This window comes from Lampris incognitus, chromosome 18, assembly GCF_029633865.1.
Source record: "Lampris incognitus isolate fLamInc1 chromosome 18, fLamInc1.hap2, whole genome shotgun sequence".
Classification (NCBI taxonomy): domain Eukaryota; kingdom Metazoa; phylum Chordata; class Actinopteri; order Lampriformes; family Lampridae; genus Lampris; species Lampris incognitus.
Window position 1 is genome coordinate 16,149,693 of NC_079228.1, and position 12,938 is coordinate 16,162,630.

The 12,938-nt window shown below is 44.8% G+C and overlaps 1 protein-coding gene across 1 annotated transcript; it reads left to right on the forward strand.

Annotated features, from left to right (window-relative positions):
• Positions 1-479: 479 nt before the first annotated feature.
• Positions 480-12,266, forward strand: aste1b (asteroid homolog 1b). Its single transcript, XM_056298836.1, has 6 exons — positions 480-717; positions 8,999-9,265; positions 9,542-10,617; positions 10,805-11,015; positions 11,274-11,466; positions 11,975-12,266. The coding sequence occupies exons 1-6, from the start codon at positions 480-482 to the stop codon at positions 12,264-12,266; spliced, it is 2,277 nt and encodes a 758-aa protein (XP_056154811.1).
• Positions 12,267-12,938: the final 672 nt, after the last annotated feature.

Consider the following 12,938-nt stretch of genomic DNA (forward strand, 5'->3'; position numbering starts at 1 on the left):
TACACGATGATAACATGTGTCTATATTTCATTTTTAGACGTCTAAGGTATAGTTTGGCGAAAACCACTCGCTGCTGCAGTTGCCTTGAAAATTACTTCATATAGTTGGTAGTTAGTAGGGAAACTTAGTATTTGCGGGTTCGTTAAATGCCTTTTTTCATTACACTCTATAACAGGGGTGGGCAATCTTATCCAGAAAGGGCCAGTGTGGGTGGAGGTTTTTGTTCCAACCAAGCAGTCACACACTTGATTAGGAGACACAGGTGTGTAACAAAAACCTTCACCCACCCTTTAGACTGCTCACCCCTGCCTATAATGTGACAGGTGACAGCCCTTTAACCGCCAAACGTAGGAAGTAGACGCTACACTGGGAAATGTTGGGGCTCTTAAAGTGACGCTTTGGGACAGAAACCCAGCCTTCTGCAGTTTTAAACTTTAATTTAAATTCCAACTTCATCTCCTTCCAGGCCCTGAGAGCTGATGGGTGTGCAGGGTCTGACCACTTACGTGGAGGGGAACAGAAACTTCTTCCAGGATGTGAAGTTTAGAGACAGTCGCTTGGTTATCGACGGCTGCAGTCTGTATTTTCGGCTCTACTTCAGCCACGGCTTGGATCAGCAACACGGAGGGGACTATGACGCCTTCTTCTATCTGCTCTCTCAGTTCCTTTCTGCTTTGGCAGCTTGCAGTATCCTACCCTTCGTGGTGCTGGATGGAGGTAGGGTCACAGACAAACACATCTCTGAGATTTTGGTCATACGGGTATGGGGTGCCGTTTGTAAACTTGAATAGGAACATTTTCACAGGCCTTTTTCCCCCCCGCAGATTTAGAATTTGGTAGTACAAATAAATCCTTTCTTTGTAAAGATTTAATTTATAAATCTAATCCTTGAAAAAATACATTTAAATATGTGTATTAAATATTAAATATGTCTTACAAAATAAATATTTAGCAAAGATTAAATATTTAAATTATATCTAAATGTTTTATAGAAAAAAAATATTTAGTTAAAAAAATCCATCCATTATCTTAACTGCTTTGCTCGCAGGGTCGTGGGGATGCTGGAGCCTATTCCAGCAGTCATTGGGCGGCAGGTGGGGAGACACTCCGGACAGGCCGCCAGGTCATTACAGGGCCCTAGTTAAAAATTAAATATTTAATTATATTTATATACGATACACGGTAAATAAATATTTAATTACATTTTAAATATTTCTATTAAATCTTAAACCTAAATGATAAAATGAATATTTAGTTCAAATACAAATATTTAAATTAAATCTTAAATCTGGGACTTCAGATTAAATATTTAAGTTAAATCTAAATGTTAATTTTACAGTTTGCCACATTTAGCAATTTGCTATGGGAATCTACATTCAAATTAAATAAATCTGAAAAAGTACATATCCAAGATTTAAACCTATCTGAACCAAAGATTTATTATACAAGTTAAATATTTAACGGCAAGCTAAATATTTGTTTTATTGATACAGATATGACATTTAACTTAAATGTATAATTTGTCAGCAAATATTTAGCAGAAACGATTCTGAGCCAAATATATATTTTCTGTTCAAATATGTGTCTTATATTTACACGTTATATATTTAGTTAGATGTTATATATTCATTTAGTTATGATCACCGATGTAATATTTAAAATGATTGTTTTTTTCCTTTGATTTATAAATTAAATCTAGTAAATGAGCTTTTTATTTATTTTAAGATATAGTTCTCTTGTATAAATAAACGAACTATTTCCATTACATTTAATTTAATAAATCTGATGGAATACATTAAATATTTAACTTAAATGTTAAATCAGTTATTCTAAATAAATATACAACAACCTGCTAAACATATATCATATCTAAATCAGAGATATTTAGATATTTAGTTAAGTAAATAAATATTTTGTAAACCATCCATTCATTCATCAGCCGCTTCTCCGGGGTCGGATCACGGTGGCATGAGCTTTGGGTAGGCAGTGACCGAAATGGTGAGATACAAGCGGCTGACATGAGTTTCCTTCGTAGGGTGTCTGGGCTCCGCCTTAGAGATAGGGTGAGGAGCTCGGACATCCGGAGGGAGCTCGGAGTAGACCCGCTGCTCCTTCGCGTCGAAAGGAGCCAGTTGAGGTGGTTCGGGCAACTGATCGGGATGTCTCCTGGGCGCCCTCCTTTGGAGGTTTACCGGGTACGGCCAACTGGGAGGGACCCCGGGGTAGACCCAGAACTCGCTGGAGGGACTACATGTCCAATCTGGCCTGGAAACGCTTTGGGGGTCCCCCAGGAGGTGCTGGAGGGCGTTGCTGGGGTGAGGGATGTCTGGAGTGCCCTACTTACCTTGCTGCCACCGCAACCCGACCCCGGAGATTTTGTAAACCATTCTATATCTAAATGAAATGCCGTTTCTGTATTTAAGACACAAATATTTAACACTGTATTAAATGTTTGTTTTATATTTTAAATCGGAGGTTGAGAAATATATAATTTAAATGCTAAATGTTGGCCTAGAGGGCCTCTGAGTGCTTTCAGAAGTGGCTGAGAGCAATGCTAGTTTCGCAATGTTGGCAGCAGAGACGGCGTTTTAGTATAATAGAATAACCACCAACTACAGCAAAAATACAGATACAACTAAATAACGTTAGGAAACTTAACCTAACATTATCCCAGTTTACGTCAGCGAAGGCATTTAACCTTACCGTAATCGTACGGCACAGTGGTACTTCACTAGCTAGATTAGCTAGCCAACTATCCAATAATATGAACATAGTTGGGGCCGTGCCTTGATGGTATTGCCACGAATAAATCATAGTTAGCCGTCTCCGTTGAACCGTAAGAAGACATTTGTTATATAATCAAAGCGTGTATGTTTATATATTGTAACGTGCATGGCTAAGTAGACACGTTGGTCCTTGACTAACGGGTCGGACCCTTTAGTCGACTGGTTAACGTTGTCGCTTGCGGAGTGGGAGCCACGGGTTCGCGTCATGGCGACGGTCTCCCAGACTGTCCCCCGAATTCGCTACATTGGTGTCAGAAGTGGGATGGAGCGACCGTAAGGCCATCGGAAGCGTAGGCGCCCCGAGGCGTGAAGGAGCTGATATGCTTAAGTGCGGCGACGCGCTTCCTGAAGGAGGGGGGTAGTGTAACGTGCATGGATAAGAAGACACGCTGGCCGCTGGCTGGCGGGTCTGACCCTTTAGTCGAGCAGTTAGCGATGCCTCCTGCGGTGCGGGCGATACGGATTCGCGTCCCGGCCGCGGCAGTTCCTGTGGTTGCCCCCCGAATTCGCTGCAATATATATAGCTATCGAAGCGGTAGTTTTTTTTAACAAGTAAAACGTCTTTATTATTCTCCCCGTCCCCATGTTAGTGTCACAATCGATGTGCTCAAGTTCTTTTGCGCCCCAGTGCAATTTCAGGACAGACGACCGACAACAGGTATTTCTTGAGGTAGCAATTTAATTAAGGAAAAGGTAGAACAACAATTTAAAAGAATTGTCCATTGAAATACGTCCATAAAAATAGAGTCTTTTGTGGTTTTCCTATAGGCTACACAACATTCCAAACAGTGTCTCTAGAGCCGTAGTCCAAAAGGTTCCTATAATCCAATACTGCAAGGATTCCTATATATTCCATGGAGGCTACTCATCCCAATTTTGTCAGTCCGAGGCATCCGGTCTCCTCTTCAGGGAGCGCCTTCTTGTTCGTTGGATTAGTCGTCCCTCGTCCGGTGGATGCGGGATTCCGGGCAGGCGGCTGCGACAGCCAATCGTGGCCGCACTCGTCCTCTCTCCAGGTCCTGCTTGGTCTCCTCATTTAAGGAGTCACTCAATTTACTCCACCTGGGCACAATCAAGATAATCGGGAAAAGGCATGCAGAGCGTTACTCAGTTCATGGGGAGAAGGCGTATTATTGGTTGAACGTCGATCTGCGGACCACGTGATAAGAAGGCAGACTTCGTCACCAAGTGACATTAGCATTACTGACATGGACAGCTGTGTAATTGTAAATGTTGCGCTGTACAAATGCACGGGTTTATGCCTCAGCCTAGTTTGGTAATTTGGTCGCAAAAAAAAGAAAAGAAAAAAGTCGGTGTCTGGGTAGCGTAGCGGTCTATTCCGTTGCCTACCAATTGAACCGTTCGAATCCCCGTGTTACCTCCGGCTTGGTCGGGCGTCTCTACAGACACAATTGGCCGTGTCTGCGGGTGGGAAACCGGATGTGGGTATGTGTCCTGGTCGCTGCACTAGCGCATCCTCTGGTCGGCTGGGGCGCCTGTTCAGGGAGGGAGGGGGAACTGAGGGGAATAGCGTGATCCTCCCACGTGCTACGTCCCCCTGGTGAAACTCCTCACTGTCAGGTGAAAAGAAGCGGCTGGCGACTCCATGTATCTGAGGAGACATGGTCTGGATCCCTCCCCGGATCGGCAGAGGGGGTGGAGCAGTGACTGGGACGGCTCGGAAGAGTGGTGTAATTGGCCGGATACAATTGGGGAGAAAAGGGGGGGGTACAAAAAATAAAAAAGAAAGAAAGAAAAAAGTTTGCTAAAATGGGTAATGTCTGGGAATGTAATTCACAAATGACACCTCAAAGTCTTTTTTATTACATTTTTTACAATTTTGCTGCAAAATGCCATCAGAGTTCATTTTGCATTTAACGCCCCCCTTATTTATTTATTTATTTCTAGTTTTTCCACCTTATCCCACCGGATTAACCCAATGGCATATGGCCGGAACTCTTGTCGAATAGCTCCTCTGGTTCACGTTTCCACAGGAAGGAGATATTCGTAACACCAGCTTCCTTCAAACGCGTGTCGGCTGCTCTCGCTATTTTACACGCGAAAGCCTCGCATGGATTGCATTACCTTCAGGCCGCGAAGGAGACGTAGGGAGAATGCTTTCGATTGCTTGGCTGCAGGTGCCCGGATGGGCCAGAGGGGTCGCTGGAGAACGACGAGTCCTCGAACACTACACCGATCTACACCCACTATCCCTCGGGTAAGGGTGGCCTAATGAATGCCTTACCCCATGGACGCTCTGGCCGTGACCGGTTGCGGCGAGTCCGGGATACGAACCTCCCAGCCACATGACGAGCGGATTGCTGGCGGCTAGTGGGTCCAAAGCCAGCAGACTGACAGCAGGTCTGCTAGATCCCGGAGCCTCCATAGATCTTTCACTGTAATCTTAAGGAAGCTTTCCATCTTGTTGAGGAGAGTCTGTTCGACGACCTCAGATGAGCCATATGTTTCATCAAGCCGCTCCCATCCCATTTTCAGTCCAGTAAGCGGACGTTTGATATTAACTGCTTTGAGTCTTCTTACCGGTCCTGCCGACTTTTTTTCTAGATACGTGGTTAACAAGTCAAGTTCTTCTCCAGCAGACAGGTCTAAGACAGCGGAAGCACTTTGAAATGATGTTTTCCAAGCCCAGTAGTTCATTGGTTGATCATCATATGCGGTGGGTCCTGAAGTCACCAGGTGGCTGCGGGCGGAGGTATTTAGCGAGGTCGTTGGTGGTTTGAGAGTGGTCGTAACTGGCTTCATAGGGCGCTCTGTGAGCAGGCTAATCCATAGGAAATGGGGGCTGCTGATTAATACTGTAGCGAATTCGGGGGACAACGCAACCACAGGAACTGCCGCGGCCGGGAAGCGAACCCGTATCGCCCGCACCGCAGGTGACATCGCTAACCGCTAGACTAAAGGGTCAGACTCGCGAGCCAGCGGCCAGCGTGTCTTCTTATCCAGGCACGTTACAATACTCTGTTGTGGCGGTGCTCCACTATGCTGAGGAATCTGGGATGTGTAATGAGGAGTAGTGTAGACAGAAGCAGCAGCTTGCATTTGGCTTATATCGTGTGAGTGGGGTAATGTTGGCATAACGTTGTCGCTTTTTATTCTGACAGGCGGATTCCCTGTGCATCTGCTGGCTTACTCTGACACATAGGCAGCGGTGTGCTCGTATTGACTATTTTGAAGGGCCAAGCTGGAGGCCTTGCTGCCTACCTCAGACCCAGGTCTAATAAACCAGCCTCTAATGTTTTTGCCTCTGCTACGGCAACATCCCTTTCTTTTTCGTTATTTAATTCATCAAGTGAGGCTTGAATGCGTGTCCACTCAACCTTTAATTCAATTGCCTTTCTAGGATGCGCTGCTCTAGCTTGCGCTGAATCAGCTTTTGCTATGGCAACCGCTAAGTTAGCCTTTGAGCTGGACGATGAACTAGATGCCCGTGAGCTTATAGAGCGATTATCTTCATTTCTTTTGTTTGCTTACGCTTTAATTCGTTTCTTTTGTTTGTTTACGCTGTTTAAACGCGTGAAACGGCGTTTAAAGACATGATGACCGATGGCGAAGCGCATCGTGAACCATGAACCATTTACTTCCGGAAGCCTGATTGCGAAAGTCCGTCTCACACAGGAATTAAACAAGCAAGAAATGACCTTGTACATGAACTACCGCCGGGTGGTGCTACTACACAAGATACACAATTTAAACACATTAAGGTACCTTTGTAGGGGCAGAACACTGTCCCAAGACAGCGAACGCCAGGATGACTGTCGGACTGCCGGTCTGCATGGGCTAGCAGTTAGCTTAGCCTGCCCCGCTTCCGCGTCTTGTCAGACCGATCTCGTATTTCCTTCTCGGACACAGCTCCAGGCAGGGCCGTGGTCCCCGGGCCCACAGCAGACCATGTTCTCCCAGCCGATCCAGCGCCAGCTCCCCCAGCCATCAAACGAAAACACAAACCTAGACGCAGACATGGCCGAAGACACTGCATGGACGGTACTGGGCGAGGCCGCTGCAAACGTAAATTCGCGCCGCCATCTTCCCACACCCGAAGCGGAAATTGGAGATCAAGACGCTGTGCTATATCAAATCAACTCGGATTAACCCCATAATGCAGAACTGTAGTAGGCTTTTGTCCAGAAATTCTCGATTGAAGAACCCATTGTCTTTGAAGTCAGAAAACAAGGCTATCCAAGGGCGTCTGGGTGGCGTGGTGGTCTATTCCCTTGCCTACCAACACGGGCATCGGGGGGTTCGAATCCCCGTGTTACCTCCGGCTTGGTCGGGCGTCCCTACAGACACAATTGGCTGTGTCTGCTGGTGGGGAGCTGGATGTGTTTCCTGGTTGCTGCTTTTTGCTTACCTTCCTTGTCCCTTTTCAGTCTAAGTATGTCCTCTTCTGGGACTTTCCTCGTTCGGAGGAACTCCCAAAAGATCGTCCTCCAATCCACTAGGACTGCCAATATTCACGTTAGCTAGCTGGCTAATCGTTAGCTACATGTTGTAACCGGGTATTTTCTTGCCCGGTGTGGGATTCGAACGGGATGTATTGCGTCACAAGGCGACGTCACTAACCGCTCAGCTAAAGGGCCAGACCCGTCAGCTAGGGACTAATGTGTCTTATTAGTAGTTTACAATGTCATCGTGTCTAAATACAGCAGGGGTCTTTTTCGCCCATCGTTTTTTTTCCACACCGCAGTATTTATATTTTCACTCCGCAAGAGTTTTTTTTCACTCCGAAGTTTTTCCCCCCATTTTTTTTCTGCGCAGGTCGCATATTGGACACCGTAATAATTCAATTGACCATTAACTTCACCATTAAACTCAGTTGACCATTAAAGAAATGGGTCAATAATGGGATCAAAACTGTTGGGAGACTATGTAGTGGCAATATACTGTCTACATTTCAACAATTATCTTCCGAATTTAATTTGCCAAGACACAATCTTTTTAAATTCCTTCAAATCAGACACTAGGTCCAAGATAATTTTATAGATTTCTCTTTTATTCCAAATGTATCATCGTTTGCTTAACATACCAGTCTCCTCCGCTAGGGGCCTGATAACCTCAATATACAACATTCTAAATAGAAATCTACCAATCTATGATAAGTTGTCTATTAAACACAAATGGGAGACAGACCTAGAATGCAACTACGGTGACCCCGATTGGCAAAATATTTGGGAAAGTTCTCAGACAGTTCTAGTCTCTACCAAACATAGGGAGATGCAATTTAAACATTTTCACAGAACATATCTCACCCCACACAGGCTACACAGGATTGATGGGAATATACTATCTGCCATGTGCCAAAGATAACTGAAGGCAATCTGCTCTAGTATATGCTCTGGAGTTGCCCTTACCTGGAAGAGTTTTGGAAGTTCAATATAGCCACTGTCTCAGATATCATGTATGAAGTATGAGTATGAAATGCCATATGATCCCTGTCTGTGAAGGTTCTCATTCATCCAGGTTATGGTTATCCAAAGGAGTTGAATCAAGTGCAACTGGACTTGGTATATATACTGGACTTGGTATATATACCAAGTCCAGTTGCACTTGATTCAACTCCTTTGGATAACATATGATCCCTGGATTTGGTTATTGGATGATGTTGACATGCTAACAGTAACTCACATATTACTTGCCATTACAGCAGGGGGGGAAATTATCCTTATAAATTGGAAATCAGAAAACTCAACATCACAAAAGCACTGGCTGAATGAACTTTCATATTGCACTCCAGAGAAGATTCTGTACAATGTCGGGAGAAAACTTGCGATATTTAATAAAATCTGGGACCCCTTCTTGGACTTTCTTCCTTCAATAAATCCACTTCGTTGATTCAATTATTAAATCTGCTGTTGTATTTTTTTTCTCATAACATATCTTTAAAGGACAAAGTTGTGAATGATGTTGAGCATTGTACCATTCTTGGGATGGGATGGGTGGGAAAGTGTATTTATTTTATTGTGTTTTGTTCGTTCCCTTTTCTCTGTATTTTTTTCCTCCCTCTATTTTCTGTCATTGTATTTTGTACTTAGAACAAAAGTGACAATGTACTTGTTTGGTGCATTGTCAATAGATAAATCTTAAAAAAAAAGAATTCAATTGACCGAAGGCTGAATTTTACATTCAGGGATGATTTATAGTTATGGTTGGGATGTCAGAGCGCATTGAAATGTTGTAATGTTTTTGGTTGTAAGGTATGGACCCGAGTGACAAGAAGTTCTCCACTCTGCGGCAGCGTCTCCAATCCAAGATTAGGGATGCAGAGTCTCTCTCCCATGGACGCCATGGCTCTCTTCTCCCCATCCTCACACGAGAGGTCTTCACTCAGATCCTTTCTGAAAAAGGCATTCCTTTTGTCCAGTGTCCAGCTGAGGCTGACTGGGAGATTGCATGTTTGGCTCGCCAGTGGAACTGCCCTGTTCTGTCAAATGACAGTGATTTTTATATCTTTGACCTTCCAGGTGTGTATTCACTTTCTGAGGCAGTTTGAAGAAGAACCTGGGCTTGACATAAACATTTTCCAGCTCATCTGTCTGTCTGTCTCATTCCATCACAATATTCATCCCCCCTTCTATAGTCAAAGGGGGGATGAATTATGAAAGTATCCAAATAGAGTTCTATTTAATGAAGAGAATAATGTGATACCAATTAACTTGAACCTAAAAGGTTGCTTGTCTGAAGTATATTTTTCCTGGTTGTACTTCTAAATACTCTTGTCCTGTGGTTTGTCATTGTAGGAGGCTACCTACCATTGAGCTTCTTCAATTGGACCAACCTAAATGGTAAAGCCCCTCATCAATACATTACAGCTCGGCGTTACACCACTAACCAGTTGTGTTGGTTATTCGGGGGCATGAATCGTGAACTGCTTCCGCTGTGTGCTGTGCTCTCTGGTAATGACTATGGCAGACCGAATGGAGTGGACACACTCCTTGCTCTGTTAGACCTGGCTGGGCCAGGGGGAGGTGGTTGGAAGGGAACGAGAAAGGCACCCCTTTCTCGTATTGAGGGCATCCTCCTCTGGCTCTCCTCTTTCACAGGCCCACATGAAGCAGTGGAGGAAGTAGCTAGGCTGATGGGGGAGTCAGAGACTGATAGAGGTAGAAGGGGCAAAAGAATAGAGGAGGGTAAGCTGAGTTCCCAACTGTGGAACGGTATGCAAGAATATCACATTGCAACCCAAAGCTCTCTCTCTCACTGGTTCTCTGGAGGGAAGGTAGCTCCAGGAAATCAGAGACTCGAGTATGCCCAGGTGCCGGAATGCCTTTTCTTGGCTGTGGCACAGGGCACGTTACCCCCACTAGTGTTGGATGTGGTGGTATTGCGCAGGGTCTTGCTCATCCCACAGGTAGAGAACAGCAAGTTAGCTAGCAGCCACTGTAGCGCCAGAGCCATACGCCAGGCCATATATGGGATTTTACTTCAGAAAGGTGGGCTAGGGCAAGACACCCAAATTCACGGGATTGGTGGAAGTGCTAGTGCTCAACATGCTAAAATACCAGGACGTAATGTCCAAGTACAGGATGTAAGAGGACAAGAAAATATGGGCCAGGGTAAGAGAGGTAGGAGAGGGCATGGGGGTAGTCAGACTGGAATAGGAAGGGGTCATGACCCAAGTTTGCCCACACAGCAGGGCCTAATTATGCCACAAACCAGCAATAGACAAGGGACTGGTGCAGGAGCATTGCAGGCTGAGAGCTCTAGTGCCCCCAATTGTGTGGAGGAGTATGACCGGCTGGATCTAAACCTGAAGAGGAACCAGGTGGAGGCATATTCACTTGGGACCACCCTCTGTCCAGATACAATTGGCCAGGTAACCATGGCAGAAAAAAATAGTCTCTATTAGGCATGTCAGTCACCGACTTCATTGGCTTAGTAGCTGTGCACTCAGCATCTTATTGCCTCATTTGGTTGTATTAGCTTTTATGTCTTAAAGTCAACATGAATACAAAATAAACTGGTAACATTTTCTATGGTTTTCCCTCTTAACCACATCGAAGGCTCCTCTGGCAGTGCGACTATGCACCCTGTTAGACATCTTAGGGGTGAAGAAGCCTTATTTGGCTCCTATTCCCCCTCATCTCCAGCTGGCTGTTGGGGTGACGTGCTTCTGGATGAAAGAGGCCAGTCCTCCTCCCTCTCTGCCCCAGCTCCAGGCTCTTTCACTGGGTATAGTCTATGGAGAGCTGTCCTGGAAAAACCAGTCTGGAGGTACGTGCAGCGTATTTAAATAATTTTGTGTTGTTTTGTGTTGCATCTGACTTTCTACTGTGTCATTGTTGGTCTGCCCAAAGTTTGAGCAGATGTGTATGTGCACCCTGTCTGTCTAATTTGTATATATGTGGGTTACTGGTTCACAGAGGAAATTATCATCCATTCCCAATCTAACCTATTTGCCACCTATTTACATACCTATGTAACCTATCCGGTTTGGATAATGGATGGATGGATGGATGTAACCTATCCTAGTGCGACAGCCAAAATGGGCTGCAGAGCACAGTGTGTGGTTGGGGCTGAATCAAGTTCGTCTGACAACAAGGAAGAGGAGGGGCATGGATGTGGCAGATGCTCACAGTTTCAGCCAATGGCAGGCCTGCCTCTGGAGCACACTTTGTCTCAATCAGCTCTTAATGCTGCCCCTGCCTGAACCATACACATCATGGTAAGCCAAGTAACACACACACACACACATACACATTAAAAGTTGTTTTGTTTTTTTACCTCTTTGTATGTGATAAAGCATGGTGAATGAGAATATATTTGTATTAAGCTGCAAATGGCTGGAGCATCACATGCACATAAAATCATCTTGATCTGTCCAATCAAACCACAGTTATTGGGTCTGATGCAAGAACCACTCAAATCTGCCCCCAACACTCAACCAGCTGTCTTTATGTGGTGTTTTTGAGGCGTAAACTATGCCAAATTAAGGTTCACTTGGCTACAATTCCCAAGCAAGCGGCATTCACTATTCAGTGCACATGTCTAAGAACAAGTTTTGGTGGCGCTTACGTTAATTTCTCTTTTGTACTTCTTGTAAGAACAAATTTAAGACACTGTTCTTGCTTGAGGCCCAGTGTGACTTTACACACTGAGCAGCTGGACATGAACAATACAAAGGTTTTCTCTCCGTCCGTCCGTCCGTCCGTCTGTCTGTCTGTCTCTCTCAGGTTGTTCAGTGGCTCCTTGGTACACGGCCTTCTGAGATCTTTGAGAGGGGGAAGAACCCCAGAATCCTTCCTGGTAGGGGGCACCCTCTCTCAACAGCTCTACTGTGCCCTGCTGGACGCTGTGAAGATTAACAACTCCGACACACCCCGCTCTTCTTCAGCATCAGGGGGGAGGAAGAGATCGGGCCACAGGGGGAGAAGAAGGGGAGGTGGAGGTAGAGGAGGAGGTGGGAGAGGGGATAGGGGGTCTGAGGAGTTAAACAACAAGTTTGCACTGCTGCTGAATGAGTAGGAGTTTGATGATGATGAGGGGCGATAAGGAGGAGAGAAAAAAAAGGGAACAAGGCGTAGTTACAGTGCTGCCCCTGTAAGCCACACTGTGTTTTGAGGGGCAGGACATTCCAGTAGTTTATAAAACTATACTCAGGAAATGCCATGAACTAGGGCTGGGCAATATACAGTTCCTTGCAATAGTATTCAACCCCCTTGACAAGTCATCACTAATTTCTGGATTATAAAAGATGCTCACACATCTGTTCCTGAACAATATTATTTTAGTGAACCCATAAGCTCTTAACAGCATGTTCCCAAAGCCAAAATAAGTTATGTTTCACTGACTTTTTCTTAATAAATTAAAAAAGAAAATATAAGTGCTTGCAAAAAAAAAGAAAAAAAAGTATTCAACCCTTTGTGCTCTGAAAGCTACAAGTTTACACAACTGACAAATTATTCCTAAAATGAACTCAGGTAAACACAATTGGAAATAATTAGTGTACAGCTGTAAGATATTAAAGTAACAGTCTTTTTTATGGGTATAAAAAGCACTCTGTGTACAGTTCATTAGCCGGGCGTGAACTCCCATCAGAAAATGAAGACAAAGGAGCATGATACTGAAGTAAGAGACAAAGTGACTAAAATGCAGAAGGCGGGAAAGGGATACAAAACAAGCCCCATGGAAGACTGT